The sequence below is a fragment of the Balearica regulorum genome, chromosome 16, assembly GCF_011004875.1.
Source record: "Balearica regulorum gibbericeps isolate bBalReg1 chromosome 16, bBalReg1.pri, whole genome shotgun sequence".
Lineage (NCBI taxonomy): Eukaryota > Metazoa > Chordata > Aves > Gruiformes > Gruidae > Balearica > Balearica regulorum.
The window spans coordinates 11,992,224-12,017,283 of record NC_046199.1 but is presented as its reverse complement, the minus strand read 5'-3'; the positions used below and the strand labels follow the sequence as shown (position 1 = coordinate 12,017,283).

General features: G+C 44.3%; 1 protein-coding gene across 1 annotated transcript in view; it reads left to right on the top strand.

The window, feature by feature from the left end:
* CDH4 (cadherin 4) overlaps positions 1 to 25,060 on the top strand; it is a 456,469-nt gene that overhangs the window by 416,216 nt on the left and 15,193 nt on the right. The window contains exons 9-10 of the mRNA XM_075768653.1: positions 17,250 to 17,435; positions 22,800 to 23,053. Coding sequence (XP_075624768.1) covers positions 17,250 to 17,435; positions 22,800 to 23,053 — 440 coding nt within the window. The remainder of the gene's footprint in view (positions 1 to 17,249; positions 17,436 to 22,799; positions 23,054 to 25,060) is intronic.

Sequence of the window (25,060 nt, the reverse complement as noted above, 5' to 3'; positions counted from 1 at the left end):
GGAGCCAAACTCATGCGTCCGCAGAAACTGATGACCTGCAGAGGTACGGTGGTTAACGGATGTCCGAAATAACAGATGGGCTGTGATCAAAATGATGAGAAGTGGGAAAACAGCAATAAAAATCACACGGAAGATCCTTAAATGTACAAATTGAAGCTACTCTGATAAAACTCCAAATGATGAGGCTTTGGGCAACGTGGTCTAGTGGAGGGTGTCCCTGCCCGCAGCAGGGGGTTTGGAACTAGATGATCTTTGAGGTCCCTTCCAACCCAAACCATTCTATGATTCTGTGATTGCTTGCTGACATGGAAGTGGATCAGCGTGGTTGCCATACCCTGCAGTACATCACCTGAAGGGCCGGGGGAACGTCCTGTGCAGCAGCAGGGGAAGAAGTACCCCCACCTTCTCATACAAAGGATCCTGAAATTATATGGAGGGGAAAAATCACGGTCTCTAGACGAAAAAATTTTAAACTAAAGTCTGCTGTTAACTCCATCAGCATGTCATGACTAGTCCTGACAGTCACGACCAGGACTATCTGCATCAAACTGGAAGGCGCTGGAGGACAGCGAGGGCGAGGTGACCTCCTCTAGTCCTTTCCAGCTCTGTTTTTTGTGATGGTGAATATTTTCTCGATCTGCGATGCTATCTGGCTGTGTTGAGAAGCATCAGAGAGCAGCTAACAGCGAGGAAATGTCTTATGAGAGACTGCCCCAGCGCAGGAAGCAATCAGATCTGCACCAGAGGAGTGGAGCATCCTATGAAGCCCTGTAAACATCCCAGGCAGCTATTTTGGGCAATTTTAATGATTTAGTGCAGGACCGTGACCCAGGGAAAGCTCTTCTGGCTAGCTAAGGGACTTCAGCCCGCTCTTTGTGTTGTGTTCTTCATGTGACATTGTTGCTTGCAAAAATAAATGGAGAGAGGCAATTCTCCCCTCTGCCAAAGAGCAGAGGTACCAATTCTGGGTGAGCAGAGGTAACGCTGTCTCCATGCCGTGCCCGACCAGCCCGTGCCCACAGGCTCTGGGTCAGGTGCCTTAGAAAAGGGTAGTTTAATCCCCCAAACCCAAGTTTTCCGTGGTCCTTAGGGATTAGCTGTGCTAGTTCATTTTTGTGGCATTTTTGGTGGGTTTGGCATCTGCCAAATCATCAGCTGGTGTAAAATAATGACGTTTTAACTGAACTGTGTTACAAAGGCTTTGTAGTAAGTTTTACTGGGAAACTGGCTCCATAACTGTTACAAGATAAAGGTACTGGTATCAGTGTGCCCTCTGTTATCCAGAGTGCCTTTTACTCATAACAGGGTCATGTCCTCTGACATGTCTTAATTATGTGGAAATTCCTCAGTCTCCCTTCAAATATTTATCTCTTGTGTGCAGGCGAGTTGCGTTTTTTTCTGTATTAATACAGATCCGTAGCTGAGCCTCTGGCCAGATGCTCACCTCAGATGCAGAGGAGGTGCTCTGAAATTAAGTGTTGGTATTTCAGAGATTAAAAGTCAGCTGAGACAGAACAATGCTGGATAGTCTCAGGTGAGTTTTTATGCAAGGTGGAGGCATTTTCTTTGCTCACAGAAGGAATGCCTTTAATTCCAGTGCAATCTTTAACTCGTATCTAGCAGGATGCCCTTTCCAGTCTGATCCATGATACTGTTAATAGCCATCCAAGGGTTTCCACTTTATCTAAGGAAATGCATAATCAGAGGGGAGGAGAAGTTAAAGAAATCCATGCCTACACTTGACTCATACAAAGTCTATTTTTATCGTATTCAATCAGGAACAATCAGGCGCAGAGAGGAGACGCAGATGAATTTGCATGATCAGACTTCTGTGTCTTAAATGTTAATTAAAAGTTATTTTAAATTTGCCTACTGTGCAGAACTTGTTTTTATAGTAGCCCATGTAAGGGAAATATTATTTCACAGGGCTGAAGTGCTCATGATTAGTTTGAGCTTGTGGATTCTTGGGAAAACCTGCCTGGCAATCAACATCGTCTTTTTTTTTTTTTTTTTTTTTTTTTTTAAAGGAAGAAAAAAAAAGAAACTGGGCTATTCAAGTTCTTTAAGCTCCTGAGCCTTAGGAGGTCTTATTTAAAGCTACTTTAAAATTTGCCCTTTAGCACTGCTTTGAGAATCTCCTCTTCCGAGGCTGAATCCAGTGGAGCGAGCGTGTTTTAAAGAAGCAGCTCTAGGACCGCATCCCCTTCCCCACCGTGCTGCCTCGGTGGCTAAACTCAGCGCTGATTCCCATTAGGACCAGTTCTAAAGGTTTAGGACCGGACTATCGGGCACGGGTGGGTTCTTCCCAGCTGGCAGCGCCCGGGCGGCGGTGACTCCTGCTAGCCTGGGAAAGGCAGTCTGGCCAAAGGCTGGCTGTGAACTCCAGGCAGCGTAGCCGGTACGGGGTGTCAGCGTGCAGAGAGAGATGCTCGTGTTCTAGCAGAAGGGGATGTGTTGCTGGGTAAGGTTAATCTCGTTGCAAAGTGGATTTGGCTAATTAGTGGAGGAACAAGTACTTGTTGCAAGTGCATTGGAAAAAGCAGTTCTTGCCAGTTTTTAACTGGGCTGTTTAATTAATAGTGTCAGATCAGACTTATCTCTGGCTGCTAGACGAGTGCTGAGTTAGTAACCTGGCTCGTGTTGGACTGAATCAGTCAGCAATGAAATGTGCAGAGTGAGGAGCGCGGCGCTTCATGAGCAAAACGACATGGAGAGAGACCCAAGTTAAAAGGGCTTTTTGGTTTTGGCACTGCACTGCCAAAAATGTCTGACCTCTGTCTGTGCAGGTATTCTGGCTCCTCCGAGTACTATGGAAAATGCTAATGAGCCCGCTCTGAAAAGTGCTTTGAAATTTGAAAGTGAAGCAGGCTCTCAGTACATCGCTGCCATGCTAGCATTGTCCTTTACCTAAATAGTTCTTCCTTCTCCCCGTTTTGATGTTTCCTTCCCACTTTCTCTGCCGTCTCCACCCTGATATACTAGTGCACACCGTTTTGTGAAGCTAAACAAGCCAAGCTCCTCCAAGCCCTTTTTACGTTACAGCTTTCTGTTCCCCTGGTTGTCTTGCTAACCCTGCTCTGCACCAGGCTCTGCTCAGATTTCTTTCTTTTGACCAGACTTGTATCTAGTAATCCAGATGAGATTTTTTTTTTTTCAGTGTCTTGCACAAGAGCACTAATATTTCCTAGGATCAAATTTGCCTTTTTCACAGCCATGGCTTAGCATTCCCTTAGTCCTCCTGCTCTGTGAACTTGCCAAAATTCTGGAAAAGCAAACAAGCATAAGCCAAAATTTTATTCCTTGCTCTGTGTGCGGGTTTTTTTCATGTCTAATGCTGTTTGAGGACAAAATATACCTGTGCATCAACCAATGCATGAGCAACACTGTCCAGAGCTGCAGAAACAGCTGATGTGAGCTGTAAAAAACGTGACTTTTTTTTTTGCAAGTGGCAAAGCTTGGGGTGAATACTTCACTTGGTCTCCAGCCCCCCGCAGCTGAATCCTGCTGAGCTCTGTATTTAATGGTGAGTTCAGAAATAGCAAAGTAGCGAAGAAAACCCTCAGCTTTTCCTGCAGGCTGAAAGATCCTGACTTCCAAATGACCTCGATGTAAAGAGGTCTAGTTTGGAGAAATGATCTTCGATGGTAGTAGGAAACCAAAATCGGAAACCAAGTCAGCGTGCTAGTGGTTTGGGGTTTCCTAAGCACATTTATAGCCAGATGTATCCGGAAGCGTTCAGTCCATGTGAGCATTATGAGAAATCCCTTTTACATACTTGCTCGCGTTTTACAAATTAATCTTGCGCTGTGAAGGGAGAACCCAGCAGGAACGGAATTTCAGTGGGATTTCCCACGGACAGAAAAATGAACCAGGGTGCCTACCAAGGGCTGTCCTAAAAAGAGGTCTTAGCACAGCTGATCCAGGAAAAAAACAGTGGAAGCAGTGGAAGTGGGTAGCTAACTATCTCCCAGGGCCTGGGCATGTGTCCAGATCTGGAAAAGATCAAGGGCTTAAATCTTGAGCACCGTGTACCTAATTTCCCAACGTATAGGCTAAAGCTGCGTATGTAGTTGCCCATTCGCATGTCACAGTCCCCATCATTACACCTGTGCCATTCAGAAAGTCTACAATGACATTTGAATATAGATTAGCCTGGATGCTACAGTATTTTAAAATCATCAAAATTATGCCCGTGGTGTAATTTAGAGGCAGTTGTCACAAGAGGCAGAAATCAAGGTGAACAGCGCAGGTCAGAGCTGGCAAGGGGAAAGACCTAATACCATGGTGAGAAAATTTACAGGACTGAATTGTTTTACAGCTGAAAACAAACCCAGGAGTTCTGTTCAGTCCTGCAGACAGGATTTATCGTTAAAAATCAATTGTGCTTTCATTGAAAATCCCAGGTGACTGCATTCGCTTGCAATTTTCCAATCAAAACGGAGCTCAGCCTAACCACGCGGTAAAGCTTGGGCTGTTATAGAGCTGTCACCCTACAACTGAAATAAATTATTATATTCAAGTGAATTGAATATGCCCGGTAGCATTTGAGTACATGAGCATCTACCTAATTCTGTGTGTGTTTCAATTAAATATATAGATGGTGAAGTCTAAAAACTACAAATCAGTTTAGTTTTCCTAAGTAAGAATTCAATGTTCATAAATTGAAATGGGCTTTCTGCCTCTCGTTACGTTGCAGGTCATGATGAAAACCTTTGTCATGAGCAATGAATTAGACTAAGGATGTTGGGTCAAGGGGTAGCAGTAACAGAGAACAAGCAGAAACAATATTCTTTCTTCCCATCCTGTCTCAGCCTTGCCCAGGACTCGTCACGCTAATGCCAGGGGCTGTGCTGCTGCAGGCACGCAGGTTCGCTGCGCTTAGGGAGGTATTGGTGTCCTCACAGAAGTTATTTACATCTTGACCTGCCTTCTGAATCAAACGTACCTTTGGTTACGGATCCCGACCTAAATGCAAAGCCTGTCCAACAGAGCTTAGGAGATGTGATGCCTACAGTTTTGATGCCGATAAGGAATGCGTGAGGTCCCCAGCTCAGGGTGCAGATTTTGCGTGAGCAGTACGGCTCTTCCCCGGCACGGCATCTTGAGGTGCCTGGAGGCCCTTTCGATGCAATGCTATGGAAAACAAGACACGCTTCATACTCTCTTGTGGATACTCAACTTTTGCTCTTTATTTTATCACCTCTTTCATCTAAAATGAAAGAGATTTCTCAGTTTATGAGAAAACAATAATTCCCCATGTCTTAATGAAAAGAGCACCAGCCCCTTCTGTGATTTCTGTTCAGTCTTTACACCAGTGTAGCATATGACAGAAAGGATGCAATACCTTCGAGACTACTTAGTGTAGTCTGCAAGATGGATGGATAGATAGATAGATACAAAGATGTATATGTACAAACACACAAATACAGATACACACATATAGCTAAATTCAAAGCAAACAGTCATCAATATTCTCCAAGGCTCTGCTCCCAAATAAATTGGGGTTTGTGTGAATCATTCCATTACATTGTGTAGGTATATATGCATTGATATAAAGAAAATACGGTCTCTCTGATAGAAGTCCTTTCTTAATAGACCCCATTAATCAAAACCTAAATTTACAGTGGCTTTTGTTTTGGTTATTTCCTTTCAGTACATTCATTTTCAAATTATCACCAAGTTAATCGTGTACAGTGCTTTAAACCAACTGCTGTTTGGTGAAACAGTCCTGGTTCCTCTCCATTACACTGAGCGTTAGTTATTAAGGCACAGTTCAAGGCTCTGTTTAGCCTGAACCTAATTGGAATCAGCTAGATTCTTCCTTGTAAATGGGTCAGTCACACAGGAAAAAAAAAAGAAGAAAAAAAAAAACACATTAAATGTAATCTTGAGATTGGGGGGGGGGGGGGGGGAAGAGAGAAAGTAAAAAGAAGGTAATTTTATTTCTCTTCATTGATACCTGCCTAGTGGTTAAAAGAAGGATTAAAATGAGGTCATTAAACTTTCCTTGGAGACAAAACCCAGACCTCAGTGGTAATATGATTAATCAAATATAAAAGTGAAGCTACCCTGAATGAATAACTCATTTTTATAAAATATCTAATTACTGAAATGTCGTCTGCTGCAGAAGAAGAAGGGGGGGTAAATTAATTGCAATAACAATTGAAGAAGATAAAGTTTTTCTGAATTAGGTCTACACAAGAAGCTAAATTGAGTTGATTAAGTAATTTTGGTTTCAGGAACACCCTTGATGGAAGTTAGTAGTAATGAATTTTTCAGACCTCAGAGTTTAAAATTGCCAAAGACCAGTGATTTAAAAAATGGGAACCATAGTTTCATTACAGATTTCAATTTTCTGTCACAAAAAAAAAAAAGCTGTATTGGTTCTCTCAAATTGAACACATGTACTGCTTGGTGTAAAATCAAGAATAATACAACCTCCTCTCCCGATGCTGGAGAGCGCAGTCTCAGCCGATTAAAGCAACGGCACCGCGTAGGAGGTAGAGCCCGCGACACTGCTCCTGCCCTGCTTCTCCCCATGGAGGTGGTTGAAATCCAGGAGTAACAGCACAACCTCTGTGCCTGCGTACCTCACTCACCTGTAACGTACAGCACGACGCTCTCCTTTCTTTTCAGTGCTTGTAGGTAGCTGTCGTTAATGGCGTTGAGCGGCATGTGTGTATCGATCATCAGCACCGTCATGATATATTACAATTTGGTTTGACATTTGATTTTCTAGCCTGCTGGTTTATGCAGTCGGGTTAGTATTATCAAAACACAGATGATACCTCTACACTGGCAAGACCGCCCCTGACCCATGCGGTATGACAACACCTACCAGCTATCGCTTGCCGTAACCCTTTTGTCTTGAGCCATTTCGTTTGCCACACCTGACAGTGCTGTGTCTCCTGGTGCAATGTCTCATTAGCAAGGACTTCTCTCTCCTTCTCCTGCCCCGTTTAATGTGCGTGGGATCTGGAGGGAGAAGCTGTAGACCACGTCCCACACCATGCCTTCCGTAGTGGCATGGAGGAATTGTCCAGTGAGAAAGAGGTGCTAGAACACGTGTGAGCTGCATGTGTGCAACAATGTGTGACATAGCCAGGTGTCATGGACAAAATCTTCGTAGTCAAAGGAAACATCTACAAATACCCTTCCTGTTCTGTGATGTGCTGCGATGGAAATCACCCTGGTCCCCACCACCTGGGACATGTGTGTGTACATTAGACACCGTTCCCGTAATCTGGTGTGTCAGTGAAGCCAAAATTTCAAGGAGAAGCCAGACATCAATGCTTCCATATCTCCCCACACCAGAATTTCTTTTCTAAAATTTATCTTTGTGTAGCGTTTCTTTCAAATTTGAATGATTTTTTCTGGATTATGTGCCTGTCTCTGCTTTTGGATGCGTATTAAATATCCCAGTTCTCCTCCTGAGCCCAGACCTGGCCTCGGAGGGTCCAATTCGGTTGCCTGAATGTAGGCACCCAGCACTATCCAGGAGGTCCCTGGTTAGGCAGGACATCCACACAGCCCTGGCAGGTATGTCTCCACATCTGCCAGATGTCCCAAGCAAATACCCATTTGTAGTGGATTATTTCATTATCTTACAAGTACACAGCATCTCAGGCACTGATGTGAAATTTAAATACATTTTGTACTTCTGTTATTGCAAGGCACTGAAATAAATCCCCTTGTGAAGTTGGCGAACTTCCTTGGGTCGGCAGGTTTTTAATTTTTCAACATTCTGTTGCCTTACAAACAAGTGCTTCCAAGGGATGTCATTTGAAGAGGATATGTATCTGGAATTTCATTAAGCACATTTCACTTATGAAATCTTTAGCGACATACTGGGGGGGGGGGGGGGGGAAGGAGATTTAGCAAAGGATTTGGTAGTGCTGTGAGTTTTCTCTTAACAAATCTTTCTAACTGTCTGGGATGTCTTAGCGCTTCCCAGTCACAGAAGAAAGGGTCAGAACACAGAGAATAGCCAGAGTTAAGATCCGATAGGATGGTTAAAAGGTTTCATATATTTTTTTGAGCATGGTAGAATTTTTCAAACTGTTCAGCTTAGCACAATAATGTGTTTTAATTTCAGAAAAAACCCAGAGAAGAAATAATAATATTTTCCATCCTAAATTTGCAAGTATATAGTGACTCCCTCTTTTTTTCGGCCGAATATCCTCCCGTTCCTCCCTGCATTTCTCTCCTCCGCTACAGGCACTTTAACTTTCATATGGTAAACAAAAAGTCCAGCTCGCTCACTCTTTTTCAGTGAGAATGCTCTTTCTCGTGGCAAGTCTGATGAATTACACAGCATTTAATTTAGTCTTCATTCTGTGCTCTGAATTACTGCAAGCAGGCAGGGCATGCCTTTTCGGTGATGCCAGATTTTAGGGACTCCATCCGAAGGTGAGCGCGGAAGGGCGGGTTTCCTTTGGGGCAGTGCTGCAGCTGACCCGTCTGGGTTTGTCCGCGAAGTGGAGGGGCTCTTCAGCCACCCCTGCAACGCGGAGACGTGTCCCCCACTCCCGATTCCCTTCCCATAGAAACCACAGCACAGGGGAGCGGGTGGGGGCACGCAAATCTCACCCCACCAGCGGGCATTGCCATTGTGTTTTATGCAGCAGTACGGACGTGAAAAATTGTCCGTCGTGGCACCAGCTCAGAAAGTCACGTCTGTAAACCACAGTAGCAGGACTTTTAGAATAAAGCACATGCTTCAGTGCCTTTCTCCTACAAGGATGCTCTGACCAGTCAGGATCCCTATTTATGACCAGACCCTGAGGGTTTTCCAAGCACCTGATAGTGGTGTTCAAATCCAGTCATTAAAAAAATAAATCCCCCTGTGTGCTAATTCTGAGACTAATCTGGAAACAACAGAGATTTCAATTGCAAGTGCAGAGGAGGTTTGAGCAGGAGTCAGCATGCAGACGGGCTGAGCTGTGCTATGCAGGAAACTTGTTAAAAATCTCAACACCAGGATTATAGTGTACATAAAAAATTCAGTTTCAGTACTCTTAAAACTCTCCCTTTCCCAAATATCCATCTTCAGATCCCAAAGGCACACGAGCACCTTTTATATGCCTTAAAATCTGAAAAAAATTAAATTAAAAACTCATTATGAGAAGTGGGCTGTTAATAAGAAAATCCTAAACCAGACTTACCAGCTTAAGGCCCTTCTTTATGAAACTTTATTACAGGTGCCTGAACTGAAAGATCCTCTTCTATACACAGCTCACCAAGAAATACAGAGTCAGGCCTGGGGAGTATGTTTTGTTCACTCACGAGCTGAACTCCATCACACAATTTTTGTCAGTCTGGTTTACTTGTAAATCAGGAAAAACATGTTTTCAAAGGTTCGTTCAAAACAGCGCAGTTGTTTGCTGCTCTGCAATTTGAAGAAGGAGAAAGAAATTCGAGGCTTGACATTCCAACAAATGAATTAATTTCACCTGCTTTGAAGGAAGATGGGTTTTTTTGGAGAGTAAGGGCGAGCAACACAGTCTGCATGTTGGAAGGCTCCCCACCTGCCATGCTGGGCGATGCACGGGACGCCAGCGCTGCTTTGGCAATTCAGGCAGGTCAATGTATAGAACCGCAGTTGACCTTCATGGCGGTGGAGCTTTACAACTGGTTGTAAACAACCTGTACAACCTGTTCAGGTTCCTCTGTTGAAGCCAACGCGGTGCAGAGCCTGGGGAAGAGCCGTGCTGGTGATCCCGCTCATCCCCGGCACACGGCTCTCTGCCAGCCTTCCCGTCGGGGAGCTTTTCCACCTCAGGAGCTCAGCGGGGATCACAGGGCTACATGGCAATGCACTGGGGAGATCGATAGACTAATCCGGGCTGACCTAATGGATTTATCAAGCAGCACATGAATTAATGATGTTTGCAGAATCCTGCCCCAACCCAGGCAGTGGAGGGCAGGACACGGCTCCAGCACCAGTTCTACGTCTGCCTGGGGAGACACGGGCAAGTCACTTAGGCTTCAGTTCTGCGGCTGAAGGGAAGCATAGGGCTGTCAACCATCATAAAGCAATGAACTATCTGTGCAAGAATGTTTTATTATATAAATGTATGTATATAAATTATCTTTTTTTTATAAGAATGAGGCTTTGTAGGTAGTTCCAGCTGTTTTAAAATCTATGCTTCTATTTAAAAGATAGCATTACTAATTACACCTGACAATCAAATAGTCTGCAGAAAGGTATCAGCTACCTTTTCCTGCTGTTCATTCTGTAGGCAAGAAACAAAGGTATGTTAGACAAGAGAGCAAATGAAATGTTCAAAGGATTCTTGTCTAAAACTGGAAAATAAAAGGCTGTGCTATCAGATCAGAATTTTAACATATACTGTTTCCACTGACTCCTGAGATAAAATCTTTTATTGTTGAGTATAACCATTGTTAAAGGTCACTGTTGCAAAGGCTACATCATTTAGACGAGATGAGATCCCATTTTGGATAAATTCACAATTTTTCTTCCTAACAAGGAGATAGTATCAGGATTTGAATGTACAAGAGTGCCGGGTTACAGATTAAAGGCTTTTGTGTTCTGGAATCCACACTATGCCAGATTTCATGAGTTTCAGCAAGACGTGCAAGTCCCCAAAGTCAAGTAGGTTGATTAAAGTGGTTCTTTATAGCCTTTGAAATACAGATAAAGTACAACTTTCCTGCACGGGGTTAATGTAGAATTTTTTTTTTTCTTGACAAGGCTATATGCCTTTCCAAGGACATAATTTTAATCTCTTTTTAAACCTTTCATATGAATGTTGTAAAAAGCTCCTTTGTGTTGTAATGCATTTTTATAAAATATCTAAATTTCTATGCAAACTTCAAACCTCGTTTCATAAGATATATTTATCTGGAAATGGTTATCTTGCAGCAGAATAGTGTCTTGTGTCATCATTTCTGTGGCATCTTTTCATACTGTCACAAGAACGTAACATCTGATAATGGAAAAAAATTAGTGCTCATTGTCAGACATGCAAACTTCTTTTTTTAATATCCTTTTACCGTTACGTGCTTTTGTCTCTGAACTCCTAGCAAGTCCTCTAAGAGTCTTTGAACCAAGGTGAAACCTGCATGTTCCTTCTTCACACCAGAGGATCTGAAATGAGAGGGTTTTCTTCTGCTGCTTCTGTAAAAAAAGAGTATTGCTTTCTTCTCCTCTGTTCCTGCTTTGTCTTCATATTCAAAGAGTAAATCTTGTAATTTAATACAAAACTAACCTTTACTTGTGATTTTGGAAAAATAACACCAGTAAAGACAAAGCGTAAAGCCAATGGCTGCCATCAGCTGCAGGAACACAATGGAAATTGTCTGCACTCCATCATAAGATCAGCTTCAGAAGTGTAAAAGTTTAGGGCTTTCTTTTATTTTTCAAAATCATCCAGCAGAAGTGAAACCAGCATGCTGAGACGGCGCCGAACGTCGCTCATCATTCCTTGTAGGAACTCCCAATAAACAAGCGGATGGTCTGGCTCCACCACACCATGCGTAGAGCTGAGAGAGCTCCTTTGCAGGCAGGTGAGGCATTTTCATAGCACAAACCGCTGAAGATAAAGGCAGAACTTCCAAAGCATCCTTTAAAAGTTGGTGAGCTAATTGTCATGCACTTCCCTCTGCTCGGCTGGGCAAGGCTGACTTCTGCCCAACCGCAACGAGCCGGTGCCTGCAGCCGAGCAATTCATTTCTGAATGAGCACCGTGACAGCTGGGCCTCATACCAGCAGAGCAAAACTGAGCTGGCAAGAGTGTGTTGGGCTTTATAGATAATGTTTTGGGAAGCATTTGCCACATGGCATATAACTAGTCTGAAGTATGATATGCCTACGTGGATTGACTGTGGAGTAGATCCAAGTGAACGTGAAGTTGAAGCAGGGACGCTGCAGTGCAGGGGATGTTGTGGGCATGAGCCTAAAAAAAACAGTGGCAAAGAGATTTACGTAGGGGTTGCTGGCTGGTACAATGCAGAGCAGGGGTGCCATGGGCTGCCTCAGAAAAAGTGAGGACATCGGTACTTAGAGGGTGATCGTCGTTTGAGAACACACCAAAGTGAGTAGTTCTTTAATAAAACGTGATTAAGAAATGAGCATCTCAAAATCTGATTTGCACGCAAAATATGGTTGACTTTATGGAGATTTTGTGGGGATTCGAGTGAGTTTGGGGTCTCTGCCACGCAACGGGAATGATGGAGCAAGAACCTGGAGGCCACTATTGGACTATCACAGAAACTGATAGCCATGTCTGACCCATACAGCGTGGGGGGGTGGGATAACTTGCAGACCTAGTACAGTCATCCGTACAGCAAACTATATCGGAAATTAAAGGTCAGAGAATTGATAGTAAGGCTTAAGAAAACAGCAATTAGGCTGCTAGGAAGAAAAGCTAAATAACCGGTAGTAGGAGTGGGGGGGTGGGGGGGAAAGAGGATTATTGATCTAAATATCAAGTTGGCAGATACACAGAGTACAATCTAGAGGTTTTTTTACACCTCTGGGCTTACTCAGCCCCCACAATAAAAAATGCAGGCCTATAAAGATGGAATAAAAAGCGATCAATTAGGATGGCATTTGCTTGTTTCCATGCTGCAGCTGGGCAGGCACATCACAATTAATGATTTATTAGGAGATTTTGGTCTTTTTTTTTTTTTTTTTTTTCCCATTTTACACAGATTGCTGCAACCAGACCGCAGTTGTTTATTAATTTGCCTGCTATTCAAGCGTCTTTGTTAAGTATCGTGCGGAAAAGGTAAACCGTTATCTCGCATGCCAGCACTTGGTTGGAAGCATGCCCTTAAGCATGGAGGAGCTGTGGGTTGGTATTCAGGCTGGGTGCCTGCGCACGCAGTTTGCAGGGGCAAACACAGCCCTCTGTGCGCTGGGTTCCCCGGCTACCCGTCGCGTCGTATCCAGAGCTTGCCGCGTAACGGGGTGGCCTGGCAGCAGAAAGTGGTGAGAGATGGGACACCCCACACATGCACTCACTGTCATTTCAGCTTCTCTGGACCTAGGGGAGCCAGAGAGGAGATGCAGCACTTTGCAGCAGTCATAGCTGTTGGGGGAAGGGCTAATAAGAGGACTGAGATGCCCATATTCTTCTACTTTAATCCATAGCTATAGGTTGTAAAATACTCTATTTCTTTAGGCAATTCAGCCTCCATCAACTGCTTCTGCCTGTAACAAATGTTGTATCATCATTAGCAAATCTTGGAGACAACACAAAAATCTTTCCTGCAGACATTCAGGTGAACAAGTCATTACTTTCACAGCTTTTTTAGCAAAACCAGCTAGAAAAAAGTAAGAACATTGGAAAAAAGGAACTCCCTTTAGAAAGAAGCCTGAATAATTATCTTTGTATTCATCCATCTCAATTCCACACCTCCCTAGGAGTGGCTGCAGTGAGCTAATTGGTTTTACTCTGCTGTGCGTGGCTTCACCGCCCAGACTCCAGATCTATTGCACAAAGTCAAGTCATTGTGTGAATTCATCATCTGTCCCCTCACATCAACCCCTTGCTCCGCCGGAGTGATAGTTGTCTGTGTGTTTATATGCTGTCAGGTACTGAGTGAGGTGAAAGACAAACTCTGGGATTAACCAATGTTAGTATAATCTGATGCAACCTGAAAATCAGAATTAATTTTTACCTTTTCAACAAGACATGACTTCAGACACGCCAGCTCCAGAGGAATGAGAGAAGGACTTTTGCCAGCACAGGCTTTTATGGGAGGGGAAAAAAAAAAGACCATACAGAATTTCAGGATTTAAGAGCGTGCCAGGTTCAGAACAAATCCTTATCTGAGAAGGGAAGCGGAGTGTGTAACAATCAGCCATAGAAATCCTTGTGAATGGGCTTTAAAAAAGCACTCTGGAAATTAAGGACTTCAAATGCAACAATTGAAAGTGAAGCTAAATGAATTACAGGGGAATATGAGTAAATGCTACAAGTATAGGTCAAGCACTGCTTTATCAATCTCATGTTTACTCCAGCAGCTCCTCTGTTGCCCATTGTTTTACCTTGTTTGAATAGATATGCTTCTCTTTATTTGAAAATCAATTGTAATCGTATGAAAGAAAACTTACAGCACGGGGAATGCTGCAAAGCAGCACAGTGAAAGATGGCATTGTTCATTATCCTAAATTACTCCAGGATGGGGAGGGAATGACATTAAAGTGTGGGTAGCTTTGAGCTGCCATCCTTCCGTTAGCAGATGTAATTTAGTGTCATTACTTAATTTTATTAAAGGTAAAGACAATTGTGGACAGTACACGTTACAGCATTTACTTATAATAATGATAGTGGGGGAGTGTTAGAGGGAGGAAAGACAGACTACATTTAGGATTCCCAGTAGCTGCTGATCTGTGGCTGATGAAAGTTGTTCTTCATGGTGCATCTCTCCAAGGTTTGCTTCTTAACCTGAATAGCTTTGGATGGCTCCTTTGATTCCAGTGAAGGTACTCTGTTCTCATCAGAAAAATATTTAGCTTTATAAGTGTAGTAGACAATGTCCACCCTCAGTGCCACATAGGACTGATCATTCTCTGACTATGCCTAATAGGTATCAACAACTGGATGAACTCCTGAATTGCTCGGTGTATGCCAAACATTGTGGGTTTTACCCTAATGGAAAAGATTTATAGACTGTTGTGATCTTCCTCTAGGTTTTATAGTGAGATGTACTTGTGTATTTATAATTTTAAATATACCTCATGTTTTTAAAATACATCTTGTAGTAAACTATCGCTGTTTATGGGCTGAAAATGGATGTTGTGATGGCTTTTACAGAAGCTGCTGTAAAATCTGTTGGCGATTGTGTGGGATTTTTCCATGTAACCCAAACTCACTGGCAGCGCCAGGGTTATGATCTGCTAAAGGACTGGCCCTCTTACATGTCTTAAATGCAACTGATGGCTTGCTCTTGATGAGTTAGTTCCGTTTGGTTCTACAAGGCATAGGTCTGGTAGTAACGGTCAAAAACCTGTGGTCCTAGGTCAAAGATTTGAGATAGTTGCACAAAGTGCTTAACTTCTTTGAAATTACAATATGAGACCTTGATGTGCAGTGCCGTGATCTCCTAAAAGAGACTGGGGGCTCATCAACTTGTCATTGCTGGCATGCCATACAACATTAATTTAATGTATGGGCAATAACTAGTGTGGATTTAGTAAAAGACGATCCTGCTTAACTAATCTCCTTGAGTTCTTTTGAGCATGTTTCAGACAAGGTTGATAATAGGAGTGTACATATGACATAATCTAATGGCTTTTTCAAGAGGCTTTTGATAAATTTCCATATGATATTTCCCTTGGAAACGCTGTGTGCCAGAGAGATTCCAAATTGGGCAAGAGAATGGGTAAAAAATGAGTAAAATCATGGGAAATAAAGAGAAAAGAAGAGCTGTATTATGTACTGGAACGAGAACTATCCCACAGCTTCCCACTATTCTTCCCCACTGCTCAGCAGGGCTGGAAGGAGATGTGTCATGGTTTAACCCAGCCGGCAGCTAAAGCAACCACACAGCCGTTCGCTTGCTCCCCCCTTCAGTGGGATGGGGGAGAGAATCGGGGAGAAAAACATAGAAATTATGGGTCGAGATAAAGACCATTTAATATGACAGAAAAGGAAAATAATAATAATAATGATGATTATGATGATAAAATATTCAAAACAAGTGATGCACAGCACAGTTGCCTACCTCCTGCAGACCGTGAATGCCCAGCTAGTTCCCAAGTCGCAATCTAAACCCCCAGCCAGCTTCCCCCCAGTTATATATTGAGCATGACATCATATGGTATAGCCATTTGGGGTCAGCTGTCCTGGCTGTGTCCCCTCCCAGCTTCTTGTGCACCCCCCCCCAGCCTCCTCGCTGTCGGGGCGATGAGAAGCTGAAAAGTCCTTGACTTGGTGTAAACATTGCCCAGCAACAACCAAAATATCAGTGTGTTATCAACATTATTGTCATCCTAAATCCAAACCACAGCACTATACCTGCTGCTAGGAAGAAAATTAACTCTATCCCAGCCGAAACCAGGACAAGATGCCATGTACTTCACTAACAAAAACTTTTTTAGACAGGTGCATAACAGAAGAGAGGGCAAAATGCCATTCAGGATTCCACTAAAGGGCAAATTTGAATTTGTATTAACATAAGGCAGATGATTGAATATTTTTGCTGTCAGTGGTGGAATAATATATACTAAATATAAGCACATGTAACTGAAAGACTCCGATGGATGGGTATGGGTTAGGGGTGGAAAGGGAATCTTGTGCTAACAAAGGAATGATTTATTATCATTTACATAACCTGGCATTTGTGCACACCAAAGGCCAGATTTTCAGAAGTGCTCTGCTCCTGCAGTTTGGGGCCAGGATTTCAGTTGCAGCCTCAGAGCCAGCCGCCTCCCATTGTTTCCCCAGTGTTTAATTTGCCATATGTCAATCAGAGTGTTGATTTGCAAGTGCTGCTAATAGGCGATGCTGAGAGATGAGGACAGTTGAAAATTCAGGAATGTGTCTTACTGGCAGCATTTGAGCCCCAAACACTGGAAGCATTCACAGGCCAGGATCCCTGATCAGTCGTATGATAAATCAGGGACTGGAAAGCAGAAAAGAATGCAGCTAATGGATCAGGATATGCCTGAACTGGACATGCTCCATGAAAATCAGTGCTAAATGAGAGAATTAAGTACCAGGAAAGGCTATGGCAGAATCACAAGAAACACTTTAAATAATGAGACAAAATCAAATCAAGGGCAAGAAAGAAAGAAAAGGAAATAAAATCACTGAAGAAGCAATAAATTGCCATCACTGAAATCTGAGTGAGGCAAAATACCTCAGGTTAAAGGGACATTGTCATCCTAAAAAATGCACATTTTAGCCTGCTGATTTTACCTGCTGTTGGCAATTAACTCTCTGATTGCTGTAGCCAAATGAGAGTATCAGTAACATTTTTTTGTTCATTTACTTTGAGCATTTGCTGAAGCTTGGACAGTGTCTGGGTGATAGTGGGTTTGTTCTCCTTTGGGTTGAGAGGTGAGAGTAGACTTTGAAAGACTTGGAAAAATATTCAAAGAAAAAAATAGGAAAATCAGGAGTGAGAAAGGTACGTGTTGCTCATAACGTACAACCCTGTGGTCCTCTTCACGGAACTGGTTTCCCGGTTGGTGTGCTGATGTAGGGGAGAGGGGAGGTAGTCATGAGGACCAACAGAATGCTCCCACCATGACCTCTCCTGTCTTCTGTTTCCAGTATTCAGGAGAAGTTCCTGAGAACAGAGTGGAGGTTGTGGTGGCAAACCTGACAGTGATGGACCGGGACCAGCCTCACTCCCCCAACTGGAATGCCGTCTACCGCATTATCAGCGGAGACCCCTCTGGCCACTTCACCATCCGGACAGACCCCGTCACCAACGAAGGCATGGTAACCGTCGTGAAGGTAAGGGGGAAGCCAAAGCAAATCCGTCTTTGTCACCCTGTCAGGCCACAGGGATTGCCAGAAGCCTGCACTTATTTCATGCCTTCTCTACCTCGGACTCTGTTGTTTCCCATCTCTCTCTGTGCAGGAGTCCTGACTACTTTTACTTTAAGGGTATGCCACTGGTTCTGCATGTCCCAACTCAGCGCAGCCCACCAAGCTCTGATGAACTCTCAGATGCCAAAGGCACCTCCCAGCACCCAAGCCTGACCTCCGCGTCCTGCTCCTCCTTAGCTTTTTGAGCGCTGCGAGAAGGAACAGCACCTGGGTCGTGCAGCCCTGCCCAGCATGGCAGGTTGGGGCAGAAGCTTCACCTTCTCCTTTTTGAGCTAGAAACTCCCTGTTAGCTGTGAATGGGGGTAGCGTTTCACTGTAGGGGATCAGTCGAGTGATCCTCTGTGAAAGCACGGAGTGCAGGAGAGATTTCAGGAGGAGCGAATTTCCTGGTAACAGAAGGAAAGGAGAGACTTTTTCTGATTGAGTTGCTTGGCAGAAAGAAGTTGGAGAAATTTTCCTTTTCCTAGTATCAAGCAATAAGCACACGATGTGGGCCAGATCCTCAGCTCAGAATAGTTCCACTCAAGTGTAAGCCACTGCCCGAGTTAGATCAGCAGAGGATCTTACCCAGAGACTCTGAGAAACAAGACTTTAAATATCCACCATCCCTTCTTTCCTCCATCCATTGCCTTCAGCGTTAGGAGAGCTGGAACCCTCAAGGTGTCCGCAGCAGGTATCAAGCCCTGTTTCCCTCCTTGCCTCCAAAGAACATGACTCTACCTTCATTTGCGAGTTCCCTTCCCGTTCAGTTACTGAGGCTGGCAGCCCAGGCAGTGAGTGCTTCTGCAGTCATTACACACAGTCAGAACATAACCGGATCCATTCAGCATTCACGGAATCTCTTCCCAGATAAGATGCCTATGGATGCTCCCTCTGACTACCAAAAAAGTGGAGGCGTCACAAATAGTCTCCTGTGATGTCTAGCTTGCACAACGTGCACTGTGCATGGCACCTGGAAAGGATAATACATGCTGTGATGGACAAAGCCTGCATCTTTTGATAAGTCTGTCCTTCTCTAACAAAGAGTTTTAAACAACTTAGGATGAAACACTGATGTTTAAAGAGCAACGTGATTTAAGAATAGCTCTGTGTTGAAAAAAAAAGAGCCCTGCTTCTTTGTAGCTAATAAGTTGCAGTCATTCTTAATACTTACAGGTTGGATATTAGGAAAAATGACATCAGTGAAATGCCAATGAGGTTACGCTGGTAGGAACGTGTGAGCTTGTGAGCTTGTCCTGTTCTCTGACCCTTGGGCTATGTGTGTGTGTCTGCAGATGCCACTTTGCTGAAACTCTAAGGGAGACATCATCTTACCTGCTAGATGGTATTTCAGCAGGGTCCTTTTATTTATTGCTCTGTAATGATGGTTGACAGCCTTATCTGGTGCAACATCAGAAAACCTCTTCAAGCTTAGCAGTAGTTCTAGACACATGTGTATATGGATGCATGTATGTATGTAAGTATACACGTACTCATATGTATATATTTTCTGCTTAAACAGAAAACATTCAACAAAGTAAAATACAACCACTTAAGTTCCATTGACATCAGCAGCCAGTCCAAAGTTGAAACGCCAACGTTTTCACTGAGAGCAGGGGAGGACCCCTTATTCTTAATCTAGTAAAGTGTCACAACTGTAGTTAAAGGCACATCAAATTGAACAACAGAGGATTTACATGATCATCAGTGCTACACAAGGACTTCTGCATAATGAAGCATCCCTTATTCAGAACTTGCAGGCAAAAAGCAGGTCAGATTTGTCAAGACACCATTGATGCTGGTGTTGACTTTCCACTGCTGTGCAACCCACAGTGATCACAATGCAAAAACCACATGAAAATCCTATCTTGTCAAGCTGAGCTCAGAGCTTGAAATTGCATCGAATGTCTTCACTATATAACCTCACCTGATCCACCTGGGTGCCCAGAGTTTCTTACCCATATCAAGCCGGGAGGCTTTTTGGTGTATTTTCAGCAAGGAGAATGAGTGAAATTGCTTGTGATTAAATTTTCATGGTGAAGAAGGGAAGACTCTTAGGATTCCACCTTCTTCTTTGAAATATTTTGTTCTCCGTTAATAAGTGAATATTCTTAAAGGTTGGGGGAATGTATGCACGTCAAAGTGGGTGGCCGGTCAGATCTTGTTCTTCGTGGTGTGAGAGCAGTCTCTTGCTGGTTTGATCCCTGGTGTAGACTGAAAACACAGGTAAAAAATTAAGTCAAGTAATGAACCTTTTATTTACAGACCCTACATGGCTGGACTTTCATGTGGCTCTTTGAAGCCGCTTATATGTAGCTCCCTACTGCTGCAAGCAGAGGGGATTGCATCTGGGCTATGGCAGTCACAGAAGTGGTGCGGAGAAGGGCGTCCTGTGAAGAATCCCACCCCTCCACCAGCACTTTGAGGACCAGAAATGGAGGGTCAGAAATGCTTCCAAACCAAGAAGCCATTGGCGTTCAGATGATGCTCATGGGGGCCATTTTGCAGCCATTCCCAGAAAAACCCCATCTACAGCTCCAATCCAATCACCAAAAGTGTAACATTTCCCTTTTCTGTTCATGCCTTTCCAAACCATTTCCATAACCGTGCAAGACCCTAATCTTCAAAGAAAGCCTTGATCAAGGCGGGAGAGAAACTTCCCACTCAGATGAGACACCACGGAGTCTGGAGACAATCTCCACAAGCAGCAGTGACTGCCCTGTGGCAGCCAGCTAAATAAAATGTTATTATAAACTCTGCATGGATCAGAGCTGTGAATTTATAATGGAGATGCTTCCGAAGCTTCCGTTATTATTTGCCTCAACAATAACATAAGGCAAATTTGTTCTCTTCGGTTAAAAGTACCTTGAGAAAAGGAGGACACGTGGCAAGCCCTCAGCTTCACTCTGCTGCATCCAGGTCGGAGAGGCTAGTGAAGGAGGAGGATGTGCAGCAGCCACAGCAGGAGGTTTCAGAGCCATTTGTGCCAGATCAGACACCAAACATCCAACAAGGGATGTCTGCAAAGGCGCTACTTTTTAATTTCATGTCACGTACTTCTTGGACATGAAATTAAAAAGCAGGTGGCGGTCCAGCACCTCCTTGTCCCAAATGTAGCGGCTCTGTGGGCTTTTACTCCTGCTGTTGGCCTGATCAATATGCAGCATTTTCAGTGCAATGCGTGGAGATAGAAGGGGTTAGAGCAGTGTGAAGAACATGGTGTGCTCTGTGCACTGTTATCCTCAGAGGAAGGCAGTTTTAGGGAACAGAAGTATGAACTGTTCTGGTAGAAATTGCTTATTATCGTGTGAAAGAAGTTCTGCTTCGGGCTGGATTGTGTCTGGCTGCAAGAGGCTCCGGTCCCACCAGGGACAATAGCACAAACGCTGCCATGAAGGCACAGGCTCTTGATTTTACTTTTTTTTTTTTCAATAAAATATGTGAAATGGGGCTCAGATCGGCACAGAAGAGAAGGAGGCAGATCAGCTCTCTCTTGCAGACTGAAGCGTGGTGGACACTGTGGCAGCATGTGCCAGCACGTGGCGCTGATGCCTCCAGGACAGTCTGTGGGATGGACGTTACCAGGTGAGCCTGGTCCAGCCCCACTCCCTGCGTTGCTTTTCTGCAGCCCTGGTTTTATTGCTCCCAGAAGAGAGGGAAAGAAGCTGAGTGAGCAGCTCTGGATTTTTGGGGGAAAAAAACCCCACTCCTTTGCATCAGGCCACATCCTAGCAGAGATGTGTGTGGTCAATGTGTCCTGTGCATCATCGGACAGGGAGCCCGGTGGTTTCCTGCATCAGTTCCCCCTGGAGCTGCTCAAATTGGCCCCTCCATCTCCGTCTGAGCTCCAGCAGGGAGGGAGGTGCAGACCGGCTGTGGGCAAGGTTAGCAAACAGGCTAGCACCAAAAAAAAAAAAAAAAAAAAAAAGATGACTGGAGGAATATAAATTGGAGGGATGTGAAAAGAAATTGAGGAAATGCGTTAGTCAAATTGTTTCGAGGCCTTGAATAGTGCTTAAATGGGAACTTTTACCGTGCATCTTTTTTGAATGCAGTACAAGTCCATGAGTCAGTGCTGGTGGGTGTACTGGGAATCTTTATGCTTCCTTTTATTTATTAAATGTTGGCCCTGCCTGTCAGGAAACCATTTAGCAATAGGAACATTTGCACTTCAATCGAATAGAGATTCCACTGTTTTACCTTTTGCCCCTGAAATTTGTTTCTCTCGTGTAGCCTCCTATGATTTGATTTCTCTCCTGACAATACTGGGTTTTAAACAGAACATGGAAGCCAGATCTTGCTGATGTAAATCAGTACAGCTCTACCGAAGTCAATGTAGCCGCAGCATTTTACACCGTGAGAGTACGCTTTGCAGACTCAGCGCTGGAAAAGGTATTAGGGAGAATGGTTACGCTTCTAAATTTATAAATTACTGCAAAGCATTTTTTAACAAGCAGAGGTGTGATCCTGCATAACTCAAGCCTCCCTGGCAGATGATTAGCGACTTCCCTCATAATAATTAGTGGGATGGTTTAGGAATTATTATTATACTGCGGTTCAGTCAGTTGTGCCAGCAAAGGCTTTTCACTCCTTCTAGCTCCTGAGACACATCGCCTTTATGTGCGTGTTGAAAAGAGATCTGTGGCCGCCCAACAGCAAAACGTTTCTGTAGGAGCGTGTAGGCGACCTCAGGAGACCACGAGGCGTCTTGCAAGAGGACGAGAGGTCCCGTTGGAAGGACCGCCTGATTAACTGGACCAGGCGTTGTTCCTGCTGCTCCACCTTTGCTTATAAACTCACTTAAGAGGAAAAATGAAGAGCACTTCAGGCTCATGAGTCCGCATAGACTGTCCTAGTTACTTAGTCAGCAGCTTTAAATGCGAATAGCACTGTTAAGTACCTGTCCGGTCGCTCTTAACAGGCTCCGCCTGTTGCATTTAGAGCAGCCCTTGGTGGATTTGTTCGTTCAATGCTCAACTAACACAGGCACGTTCTTTTTTGGAAACCACGTAGCACTGGAACAAAGCATAGGGCAAATCCTCCCTCCTGTTCGCAATTTTTACTTTGTGGGGGGTTTTTAACTATTTGACCCTCCAAATACTGGAAGGCCAAATCCTCCACTGGATTGAAGCTGGTCTGGATTTACACCTTCAAAAGAACTGAGCTCAGGAGGAAACAAGATGAGGCAATGACTTTGATATCATCTGCCTTCTAAATCTTGCAGCTTTCAGCCAGAAGGTAGAATTTATTCTCTGCTTGGCTCTATACTTACTTGTTTGTTTGTTTTAGGCAGTCGATTACGAGATGAACAGAGCTTTCATGCTGACAGTGATGGTATCAAACCAAGCTCCCCTGGCCAGCGGCATCCAGATGTCCTTCCAGTCGACAGCAGGAGTCACCATTTCAGTCACAGATGTCAACGAAGCACCGTATTTCCCAACAAACCACAAGTTAATCAGGCTGGAGGAAGGGGTGCCTACGGGGACAGTCCTGACAACGTTTTCAGCAGTGGATCCTGATCGCTTCATGCAGCAGGCAGTAAGGTGGGAGACCAGGCAGCCAAGTGAGCTCCTGTACAGGCGGGGGATTTCAGCTGCAGAAGTTTGGGGAGCAAAGCAGCTGAAAGCTAATCCACAAACTAACTGATGTGATACGAGTAAAATGCTTGGCAGGGACTGGCACCCTCAGTCGAGTACCCTGCAAGCTTGTAAACTCACAATCCTCCCCGGTGCAGGTAAGCCCAGCTCTGAGCAGCTGGGTCCGGGAGGGCAGACAGAGTTGGATCCCGTGCTGCTGGCTCGCAGAGGGGCAGTTTGCAGCTTCTGATGCAGCAGTCGACAGATTGTGTTGTTACAAAGACAGAGGGCAGGGCTGCACTGTACTGTTTTGTCTGCCTTGTCAAGGATGCTTTTACTTTTGTTGTTCATGCACTTTGTAAACACAGAGGTTTAGAAAAAGGCAGCTTTGTTATTTCTATTTTACAAGGGGGAAACTGAGGCACAGAAGGGGCAAGGGCGAGATTTCCAAAGGGAATGACTGGGATTTTTAATCATGTCTGGTGTTGCTTCCAGAGGACGTAGGCTCAACCTGGCCTAAAAAGCACATTGCAAGAGGAGCTCTCAGCCCGTTCAGAGCAAGGCTCGTTTGGTTACAAACAGCTGCTGAACGGGCTTTTGAGGTGTCATACCGTTAAATACTGCCTGAGCAGTCAAACACCCATTCACATGCCATTGGCACTGGGTCTTTGTCTGACTGCGGCCAGTCCATACAAAGCACCCCAGCAGCCCTTGCCTGCTCTGCAGTAAGCGCGATTTGTTCTGATCTTCCCTTTCCCCTCAGACCCGCTGCCAGATGTGCCCTCCTCCTTAGCTTCTTTCCCTATGAGTGGGATTCCGCTGGCAAAAGTTGAGCCTTCTGAAAGTCAGATGTTTGATCTAACCAGTTTAAGACCAGATTTAGTCCATGATGCGACCCAGCGGGTGTTGTCCCACCTGGGCAGACTGGAGGCTCAACCCACGGTCCAGGACCCAACTCGCACACCTTCCCACCGGGAAATACATTGGCAGGAAAGGGTGTGTGAAAATGAGAGTCCTTGTGACACCTTTCACAAGTATTTCAGCCTCCATCTGTGCAGACGGGAAATGCATTTCCTGTTCTTGGGTACTTCTACATCCACAGAAGTTTGTTTCTTTTTTACTCCCAATCTGCAAGGACCACAGTATTTTTTGCAAAAACCTGAGTATACGACGTGACCACAGTCAAGGCCACTTAAACTTACATCAGTTGTGACATTTCGTGTCAGGCAGAGTTTGAAGTATTTCACCTGGCACAGAGCTGTCTGGTCTAGAAAACGATAGTTTATTCACTGCCTCATCTTGTTGTCTTTAGACAGGTATTGTGAGTTTTGAGGAGAGAGACCATCCTAACTAACAAGCCAGTTTTTCTTACATTCTTTTTGAAATACTGGCCTTTGAAGGGTCTTTATTTCCCTGATGTCTGTACCAAGGCTGGTTTTCAGAGAGGAGAACAACTCATTTCTGATGAATACTCCCTCTGACCCGGAGGTGGATGATCTGTAATCCAAACGAGCACCTGCCATTTCTGGGAGAAGATCCAGCTCTGCTGAGCCGGTCCTGTCATCGCACAGTGCATGGGCAGGGTCTTGTCAGACTTTCTGTGAATATGAACCACCAATTACTTGAGCTGTTTTTTCCTAGGGCTTCCAGCACACACATTTTGTGTATCCACCAGCACTTCATTTCAAAACCCGAGTGCAATCTCTCTTACCCCCTTTTCGTCAGGACAGCCCAATGCCAAGGCTTTGCAAGAAGCAGGGGGATGTTGTTGGGGTCCTGTCTTGGTCAAGTAGGCAAAGGATATTTTTTTTTTCCTTCACAGCTGGTATTGGTGAATTAGGAAGAAAGATACCCAAAAAGCTAAGCCTACAGACGGATGATAAGCACTTCGCAGAGAGCTGATCCAGCTGCTAGAGCCTTGCATACAGTTTTCAGGCTCTCTCTAAATAGTCTTTGATGAAATAGAGTTTTTAC